Here is a 10,352-nt window from a genome sequence, read left to right on the forward strand (position 1 = left end):
ATAAAAATACGGTACTATTTCTGAAATTATAAAAAATAATATGAAATGGATAATACTTAAATTTCCGTCTACGAACTCACACGACAGCCGACATGCCCTGGCATGCATGTCAAATCCTGAAACCGGCACAGACTTTTTTTATATTTGCAAGTTCTGCTGCTACTCTGACCACGTGCAGTGAGAGAGCTAGATGCCGCTCGCAGCCATGCTTCAAATCAACTCTACCTCTAGATCGTTCGACTTCTTAAAGATTTTCTTTATGTTAGATCCACGTCGACCCGCTGAGGCGGCAGAACAGTTGGTCGCGGAGCTGCCACGGCGGCACGCGGCCATGTGGACATGGGGTCCTTTCTCTCCTCTATCCGGCTTGGATCTACGAGACACGCCCACGTGTCGGTCATGTCGGGGCAGGCCCCTACCTTATCGAGGGTGGAACAGAGCCTCGCTCGCTCGCTCGCTTTCTTTCCTTCTTATCCTCTCTCTCTCACTGGCAACAACTGGATCGATCTTTCACCTTCATCTCCTCTCGTTCGATCCGTTTTTCTTCTTCCGTCGGCTATATATGCCCGCACAAGGCCGTGACGGACAGAATCGTTTCATAGAATTCGCAATCATCGTCGTCGTCGTCGTCATGCAACAAGCTCCGGTCTCCGATCTCTCTGTTTTGGAGAGGCAAAGATTGCACTTCGATTGGCAGCAGCAGGAACAGCCAAGCCGCCATTCTTATGATGCCGATCTCTGCGTGCGGAGTCTGAACTCCTTCACCTGCTTCAGCAATGGCCTGCCCGATCTCGCTCAGTACTCGATGCCTGTCGCTTCGAATTTTGAGGAAGCAGGCGTCGCGGCAAGCAATTGCAACCCCAAAAGGAGGAAGGCGGAGAGCTCTCCCAAGTCAAAGGTAATTATTAATAACTCCCCCAAAACAGAGACCGCACGCATTCTACTCCACGATCAAGAACATCTTTGCTCTGTGATCTATCAGCAGGACGAAAGTAACTGCAAGAGAGGGAAACAAGAAAGAAGATCAGAGTCCAGACAGCAAAACAATAGAAAAGAGGCGTCAGGAGACACCTCGAGTTATAAGAACGAGGAGCATCCGAAGGCCGATTACATTCATGTTCGAGCTCGCCGTGGCCAGGCCACCGACAGCCATAGCTTAGCCGAGAGAGTACGTGAATTAAACTCCAATTCAGCGCCCGGCGCCCTTCAATTCTCATGTGCCTTCTCTTCATCTCTTAATTTTTATCAGGTGAGGAGGGAAAGGATCAGCCAAAGGATGAAGTACCTCCAGGAATTGGTGCCGGGATGCAGTAAGATCACCGGAAAAGCCGGCATGCTCGACGAGATCATCAACTACGTGCAGTCTCTCCAAAGACAAGTCGAGGTACTCGTTCATCTACATATATATATTTATTCTTCTTGCACATCGATCGACAAATCCTCAAATAGGCAGCCTTAATTTTGAGCAGTTCCTGTCAATGAAACTCGCCGCCGTGAATCCACTGGCGGCGGACAACAACTTCTCAAATTGCAGCATGGGCATCTCATCCGAGCCAATGGAGCAGCCATTCCTTCACTTCAACTCCTTACAAGCCCATCCCTGCTCGGGCCTGGACATGTACATGGATTCTTCTTCGGATCTAGTGCCCGATGGATCCTCCTTCGTCTCATGCAGCGCTCTCAATGTAATTAATTAAGCACCTCGTCCATCAATTCCAAGCACTAACTAAGTTAATTAGGAATTAGCTTTCAGCTGGCTAATGAGTGAAGTATGTTGCAGAGCTTGTACGGGGTAGAATTCCAGCTGGGGAGAGGGACAGCAGCCTTTCCATTTCAATCATTTCAAGGTAAAGAAAGATTCTATGGATCGTGATGCATGGTTTTACGTATCCAACACAAAAAAGAACAAGAAGAAAACAATTGCTGTCGCATGGATCATAATAATATGATCTCTGGTCCCCCGAAGGAGTGTGAAGTTTTAACTCATGTCATTGAACTTACGCCTGCAATTTCTCGCAGGGAATCTCTTGCCTAACAATCTCAAGATGGAGATATGATTATATCGGTTGAGAAGTGAATCATTGGAGGGAGTCGAGTATTGTTCCTCATGCTGATCGGCTAGCACATTTGCTGGGGATGTATTCATTATTAGTTGCTCGTGTGTATCATATATTGACTGGCATCTCGTTACCTCTAAATAGAATTAGTTTTTTTTCATTGATGATTATGTCTTTTTGCTCCATAATTTCCCCTCATTAATTTCTCGCCATTTAAAGTAAGTAAATAATGTGGTACCTCGTCAATGTCCCACGTTAAGAGGGAGTTCAAATAGGAATTTAAATAGGCAAACCCATAGTTGGATTCCAGAAAGGATAAATCTTGTTGGTTAGAATTTGATCAGTTAGAAATTTTTATCTTCCAATTATAATGTATATAAATTATAATGTATATAATTAATATCTACATACACATGCATGTATATATTTTAGATGGTCAGATTTAACCATTTAACATTACCCTTCCATAAAAATGAGAATTTGTAAATGCATAGTTGGGATTTCACAAAACATGAAATCCTCTGGCGAGTTTCGACCCCTCCACCATTACGATCACATACACTTACACACTGAGCCAGACCCCGGAATAAATTCCACAGTCTTGTCTACCATGAAGATTTTTATAATCTGGGCAAATTAATAAACCAGGTAGTTAAAATTATTGAATACCCAAATATAAGTTTAAAATTATTAAATCATGTACCCAATTGTATTTTTATCCCTCCGCATTAATTCACTCTCACCTACCCCAATTAAGTGTAGTAGTAGATTTGGGATACTATTGTGTTGATGAACAGTTCAAATTGATTACTACATTTTAGCCATCGATTAAAAAATTTGATTTGTTTTCGAAAAATTATTTCTTTTAATATGACATATGAAAATAATATTAGAGGATGAATGTAAAAGTGTTCAGAATAACATGAAATCAAGTCATATCTGCTCGTATAGTTCTCATGATTATATTTATGCTCTCAAATATCATTTCCATATGTCATATTGAGTACGACAACATTAATTATATTTTTTTAATCAATTGCTAGATTTTTTTAATCGATTACTACTGTGTATCAATCGATTCGGGATATTACTGTGTTGATGAATAGTATCCGAATCGGTTGTTATATTGTAGCAATAGATTTGGGTAGACACGAGCAAATGTGAAGAGGTAAAAGCGGAATTAGAGTACATGATTTAATAATATTAAAATTTACCTATGTGATTTGGATATTCGACAACTTTAACTATGTGGTTCACTAATTTGTTATAATTTTTATGATAATTCATCCAAGGGCTCACTTAAATTGAAGATTTCTTAAAACAATGTACTTAATTTTAAAATTTCTCAAAAAAACATAGTTATTTCTCATTTTATCCTTCCTGTCCACCACTTAAAGAACAAGTAATATTGTATTTCAAAAATTAAAATAATTGTGGTGCTAATTTTTATTGATTTTAGAATTTATACGGTATGAAAGTGATGTTGATTTTTAAAATACAATACCGTTATATTCATTCAATATTACAGTAATATTTTTTTTTAAATAAAGCATGTTATCGGAAATTAAAACATAAAATGAAAAATAAATACATTAAAAATTGAAAAGTTTGGTGCAATTTTTAAGAATTTCATAACTTTATAAACTTTAAATGCGCTCATATATTAAATCAATTGCCGATTTCAAAGATCCCTATCAAATCGTACAAAAATCGAAATCGAGTCGTGTTCAGTCCAGTAATTAACAAAGGGGCATGCCTGTGTTTAATATACAACCTCTTTTAGCTACTTAATTAATCACTATCAATGCGTGTCCTTCTCCCTTACTCGGTCCCCGTGCATGGAACGATCAGTAGCTTTCCATGCAGATGCCCACAGCCTTTTCTTTCTTTCTTTCTTTCTCCTCAGGCCTCTCCTCTGCTGCTGTGTCATCTGTCTTCTGTATCTTATTAATTAGCGTAGAGACGCTGAGAGGAGCCTGCAAACTACTAATTGAATTATTGTATGATCAATCGCCACTTTTTAATGTTTTTTTTTTTCCATATTTTGGGAATTTTAGTATGGTCCTGCACTTAAAAGTTAGGCCTGTTGGGTCTTTACAAATAATTGAGATTTTGGAGCCTGCGCCAATTGGTGGGATTAGTTAATAGCTATCTAAATAGGTCAGATCAACTCAATTATGGAGACAGTGCTTGTGACATTAGAAAGGGACTTTGCGAGAGAAAAGGGTGACGACGTTGAAAGATGTGCATGCACGTTGGGGATCCTCGACTCCCCAAATGCCTTTTTTTAAAAAAAAATGTTTATCGAGATTGGAAGTATTTGATCGAAAAAAAAAAATGCGATGAAGCCTTGGGCTTCACTGGCACAAAAATTCTGTGAGAAAAAAAAAAGTTTGTTGGGCTCCAAATGCAAAGTAAGTTCCTTGGAAGTTGCACACGACGACTGAGTCCAAAATTTGGTCTGCAAATCCAGGAGGCCTCGAAGAGGCGCTGTGAAGAACTTTAGCATGCAAACATCTTGCCCAACAACATTTAGCACATTACCTCCGGGACTATCGAACACTGAAAGGGCGTTCCATTTTTCTTCCAAATTGAATGTATAACTAGGTAATGATGAACTTTTAAGTTATTTATCATGAGCACTTCTCGATTTATTCTGACGATTAGTAGAAAATTTATGTAAGACATTTAATCATGTTAAGTAGTGGAGTGCTTTATTGGAATGATAAATTTAAGATATTGAATTGTTGGTTGTCCGAAGGATTAGTAATCCTGAAAGGCCAGATAACGATAACGTATGCTAGTTAAAAATAAATATAAAAAACATTCGGTATGACGTTTTTTTTAGACTAGTGATGAATTTTTTAAATAATGAGAATTTAATTTTCACATAGCATAAATAAATATCTGCAATACTTTAATCATCTGTGGTACTTAGACCGTGTGCTTCTCAAATTTATCCGATACAGTCAATACAAAATTTCTACGGAGCCGAATTGATGGATAGAAATACCCCGATCGACATTCATCGTTTCTTTTTTATTCAGCATTTTGTTAAACAGGTTGTGAAGATTTATTTTATCATTTTTGTAGCTTCGAAGAATTCTATGATTCTTTATATTTTCAGAAAATTTTTAATTCCAAACTGCATTTGGGGATTTTAAATATTCAATGGTTAATTGGTTATATAAAAAAAAAGGCAAACATCAAAAGACAGCTTTTTTTTGTTTTTATTGAAATCAGTTTTAAAAAAAGCAATTTTTTTCTTTTATTGCCCAAGAGCGTGCATATTATATTTTAAAAACTATCTATATATATGATATTTTTATAATAGCTATAACATCATATCCATACGATTATAACAATTGCAATCCTATAATATTATGATTCTATAGTTATTGCAACTATGATTGAATAGCTATTATAATATAATATTATAATATCGGTTAGAATTAATTAGAAATATGCTATATATGTTGTAGCATAATATGATTATTAGTATTAGGGCCATAGCCAAGTAGGGATAAGGGACTGCGACTGTCCCCTAAGAAATAATACCATATCTTATTGTCATTTTAATCGGTTGATGCACTACCGTTTGTCATTATAAAATTGAATTTACTACATATTTAGAAAGCCCTCTATCGAAACTATCCATTGGGTTTAATTTTATAATAAAATATCATTATTTGAAATGTTAAATATTATAAAAAAGGGTAGCCCGGTGAAACTCTCGCCATACGAGGTCCCGGGAAAATATCTATTATATGCAATCTTACTTTATTTTTTTGCAAAACATTGTTTCTAGGATTTGAATCCGTGACCTTTTTTATCACATAGCAACAACTTTATCATTGCCCCAAGTCTCCCATCATTTGAAATATTAAGTATTGAATTTTAAAAATAAAATATATAATAACAAATAGATGAATTAATCGTAGAACATGGAGTGAAGACGCTAAATTAAAATTGGATCAGATTCAAACTAAATTCAATGAGTAGGTGCGATTATAAAGATTATGTTGGTTCAAACTAACACAAGTAATTTGTTACTTGGTTCGGACCCTTCGATGACTCCTACTCTAAGATCAACACACGTTGAGTGCTTTCGTTAGACAATCATTATCAATTCGAAAATGAGTTACAAAAATTAGAGTACAAGAACTGAAATATAAGTGTTACCGATAAATAGAAAGGAAATTTAAAGTATTCGTTCTTCGAACTTCGGAGCAGTCGTTCGGTGTCGTCGCAACCTTTTCAGAATAGTGCACGAATATAAAAGTCGTAGCAGATGATTGTCTGAAGCTGCTGTTTGAAGGCCTTTATATAGGCTCATTCTGGGTGCCTGGAACCCCTAATATGGGCGCCTAGATCGTTGCTAACTGTTGGAAACACCAAGGTTGTATTGATGTGATCAACAAGCTAAGTTAGGTCCTGTGGTGTTTTAACCTTGTGTCTAAGTGTGCAGGAGCTTAGGAGCACAAGGAGTTGAGCAAAAGACATAGCTAGCGAGAAGGACAGCACGAGAGAGAGCTGACGGGCTCGGTGTGTCTGAGAGACGAGGTGCTGCGGAAGAGTATGCTGACGGACGAGAATGAAGCGCGCGGCGTTTCCGAGGGACGAGAAGCCGGAGCGGAAGGTTGCTCAAGAAGGTCGAAATTGGGTTTCTGGTGAGCCTGATTTCAGTTCGCTGAAATCACCCAAGTGAGCGGAGCCGGAGCGGAAGACCCGGACTGAGGCGAGCAGCACCGGAGTAGAGGGCCTGGATCAATAGTCAACTAAGTTGACTTTAGTGGCCTAGGTGCTTGAAACCCGATTTTGATCGGATCGCGTTTGACCGCGATCTGTTGCGAAGGGGATAACACTTTATCCCCCTTCCAGGCGCCTGGAACCCTTCGGGCGCCCCGACCAAGGTTATAAATATAACCTTGGTTTAGAAGCTTTTCAACAGAATAAGAATTAGCAATACAACACTTGTGAGCTTCCATTTATAGTTTAGCTTCTCTTTTCTCACTTTCACTGCTGTAAGAGGCTTCTCCGTCTGAAGGAGATCTTTTTAGTATGCAACTCATTCATTGGATTAACAACCTCCCCAGTTGTAACCAACTCAAGTCTGTGAGCCTCTTCATTTAGTTTATTGCTTTCAATTTTTTGCAAGTGTTTAAGTTATAAGTTCGAGAAGGGTATTTTGTGTTTGTATTTTTTTAGGGCTATTCAACCCCCCTTCTAGCTGACCAACGCGGCCCAACAAGTGGTATCAAAGTTAGAACGCTTCAGGAGGACTAACCGTCGATCGAAACACCGAATCAATAGTCGGACCAAGCATATACTCACCGAAGTTCGAAGGGGAATTCGCTAGCTGGAAAAAAGAGAATGCAGGTATTTTTTTTAAATCGACTTTGAATTACTTTCAATAATGAAGTTCGATTTTGTAGCACCTGAAGGTAAGGAGGAATACCAGTGGGCGAAAAAGGAGCAGACCGACTATGTGACAAATGACAAAGCAGAGTTTTATCTGCTAAGCGTCCTTCCGCCACATCCTTCCGCCACAAGAAGTCAACCAGATCGGCACCTACAACTCAGCAAAGGAACTTTGAGAGAAGTTCCTTGAGCTACACGAAGGGACGTCCGAAGCCAAGCTCGCGAGACGGGATTTACTTTGTAACCAGCTCACCAACCTACAATTTGGAGAGGATGAAACCATTGCACATCTCCACTCGAGGATTAAGGAGCTCATCACCGGACTCTTGAATCTCGGAGAAAAGATAAATAACTGATATTCGCTAAGGTACGCTCTTAATGTCTTCCCTAGGAGCACAAAATGGGCATCACTAGTAGATGCTTTTTGTATATCTAAGGACTTAGAAACTATTTCCTTAGAAGAATTATTTTTCACATTTGAAGTGCATGAATCGAGATGTGCAGGTATAAAGGAGACGAAGCACAACGTCGTCCTCAAAGCATCGAGAGACAAACCTGAGTCAGGGTCTTCTCTCGACGATGAGGAACTGGTAATGATGGAAAGGCGCTTTAAGAAATTATGTAAATCTAGAAAAACTAACCATCCGCAGGGTAGAAAGAAAAGGATGATCCGATACTACCACTGCAACGAAGAAGGGTACGTCAAGGACAATTGCCCCAAGCTAAGAAACAAGGATAAAGGAAAGGAGCCTGTCCGATCGAACAAATTCAAGACACTAAAAGCGACGTGGGATGATATGTTGTCGGAACCGGAAGTCGAGGCTTTTTCCGGACTTGCATTAATGGCAAGTCATCAAGATGAGGACTACGATTCAAGCTCGTCCGAAATTAGCATCGAGAGTATCGATGAAGGAGGAGCTACGTCGGAAGAAAGCAACAGTTCAAGGGGAGACACGAATAACGAGATCGACAATGTAAATCAGGTACAATCTCTTCCTCCCGATAAATTATTTAAGTTCGTTAAATTATTAACTAAAGATTGATGCAAATTTGAAAAAGAGATTAAAAATTTAAAATTAATTCTAACTAAATCTTGCTCATTAGAAGAGTTAGACAAAGTAAAATTAGAAAATGAAAATTTGGAAAGACAAGTAGATAACTTAAAAAATCATACATGTTCATCAAATACAAGCTTTAGAAATTTTACTAATTTAAATTGGTAATATAGATATCATAAGGGACGAATTAGGAATATTTCAAAGAAATATATCCCTAAGAAATTCTTAGTTAATCCAGTTGGCTGTAACCTATATTGGGTGTCAAAGTCTTGTTTAATCTAAAACTTTGAATTAGGCTTAGCGCTTTTCAGCGAAAAAATTAAACATTTAATTTCTGTATGAGGCCGTCTAGAAAGTGGTTGTTGCTCCAATAACCAAGAAGGCCTAGTGGTTCGCCACTGCCTGGAAGCAAGTATTGAAATAAAAAGTTTAATTGACTAACTGAAAATGCATTAAATTGAAATTAAACAATACTTTAAACGGTTACTCAATTCGTTTGTAAATTCTCAAAAATATTTATGCTTGCAAAAATTTAGGAAAAAAAATCTATAATATTTTTCTTGCAAAATTGTCTAAACTTAGAATTTTTTTTAGAATTTTTTTTTCTGATTGAATTTTTTTTTACTTAGAATTTTTTTTGAAATAAGTTTCGAAATTTTTTTTCTCTTTTTGCAATTTCACTGCTATAAGAGGCTTCTCCGCCTGAAGGAGATCTTTTTAGTATACGATTCATTACTTGGATTAACAGCCTCCCCGGTTGTAACCAAGTCAAGTCTATGAGCCTCTTCTTTTAGTTTATTACTTTCAATTTTATGCAAGTGTTTAAGTTAGAAGTTCGAGAAGGGTATTTTATGTTTGTGTTTTTTTAAGTCTATTCAACCTCCCTTCTAATCGGCCAACGTGGCCCAACACTAACGTGGCGATCTCTCGTTAAAATTTGATTCGTCAAGTTTATCCACCTACGGGCGTCTAGACCTCCTCTGGGCGCCTAGACCCCCTCCGGGTCCTTGGACCGTTGACGTGGATTCGGCCAGTTGTCGCGTTCCAACTCAGCTTCTGGATGACTTTCTAGTCCAGACGCCTAGACCTACTCCGAGCGCCCAGACCGCCCAGGTGCCTAGTTAGGTCGCCCGGGCAAAGCTAGTCCGGGCGCTCAGATACTCTCTTTTAACAACTTTTCCTTGCAATAAAGAGTTAATTCAGGCAACAAAAATATGTTTATCTTGTAAGGTCACGTTAGCACATTACAATAAGATAGTAGTAATTAAGTCCAGTCTCCTCAAGACCAGGATCTAGTCAAGGTTTTAGCTTAGGTATGCACCTAAGCTAGATCGATGCCTACAGTTTCCTCAATTGGGAACACGTCCTCACTGCGTCTCTCCTCCAGTCGTTTACTTTTTACTTACCAACTGCAATCGTTTGACTTGTCTTTGACCCACCAAGTCTTCCGGCAAGTTGTCAGGTCTTACGAATTCAACAAGACTTTCCGCCAGATATTAGGTCCTGTGGACCTATCTGAACTTCGCACTAGTTATCAGGTCATACGGATCTAGCTAGATTTTGCATAAACTTTCGTGTCTCGTGGAACTGTACGATCGAAAAGAATTTAGATATCTCTACAATGGTATGATAGGCCTCATGCAAATAGAGATATATTTTTCTTATGATATTTCTCATACGTTTTCAACGTGGGATTATGTTTGCAACCTTGCAACCCTAACAATCCCCCCTCAAACAAAGGACCACGGGATTTCCCTCAAGGACCGGGTCACTCTTGATCTGTTCAAGGTCTCCCCTACTTTGTTTAGGGTTTCAC

General features: G+C 38.6%; 1 protein-coding gene across 2 annotated transcripts; it reads left to right on the forward strand.

Annotated features, from left to right (window-relative positions):
• The first annotated feature begins 463 nt into the window (after positions 1-463).
• LOC121996924 (transcription factor bHLH63-like) lies at positions 464-2,221 on the forward strand. 2 transcript variants are annotated; one of them, XM_042551089.1, is made up of 6 exons: positions 464-898; positions 986-1,168; positions 1,250-1,384; positions 1,470-1,685; positions 1,781-1,847; positions 2,020-2,221. In XM_042551089.1, the coding sequence occupies exons 1-6, from the start codon at positions 563-565 to the stop codon at positions 2,055-2,057; spliced, it is 975 nt and encodes a 324-aa protein (XP_042407023.1). In that variant the 5' UTR covers positions 464-562; the 3' UTR covers positions 2,058-2,221. The 2 variants fall into 2 exon arrangements, with proteins under 2 accessions (XP_042407023.1, XP_042407022.1); XM_042551088.1 differs by having other exon boundaries at positions 465-898; positions 983-1,168.
• Positions 2,222-10,352: the final 8,131 nt, after the last annotated feature.

Source organism: Zingiber officinale, chromosome 6A (assembly GCF_018446385.1).
Source record: "Zingiber officinale cultivar Zhangliang chromosome 6A, Zo_v1.1, whole genome shotgun sequence".
NCBI classification, from domain to species: Eukaryota; Viridiplantae; Streptophyta; class Magnoliopsida; order Zingiberales; family Zingiberaceae; genus Zingiber; species Zingiber officinale.

Bases quoted from the DNA above. Each gene is read 5' to 3' on its own strand.
- LOC121996924 (XM_042551088.1), top strand. From the start codon at position 563: ATGCCCGCACAAGGCCGTGACGGACAGAATCGTTTCATAGAATTCGCA. The intron at 1,169-1,249 runs GTACGTGAATTA...AATTTTTATCAG, and splicing joins GCCATAGCTTAGCCGAGAGA to GTGAGGAGGGAAAGGATCAG. The intron at 1,848-2,019 runs GTAAAGAAAGAT...AATTTCTCGCAG, and splicing joins TCCATTTCAATCATTTCAAG to GGAATCTCTTGCCTAACAAT.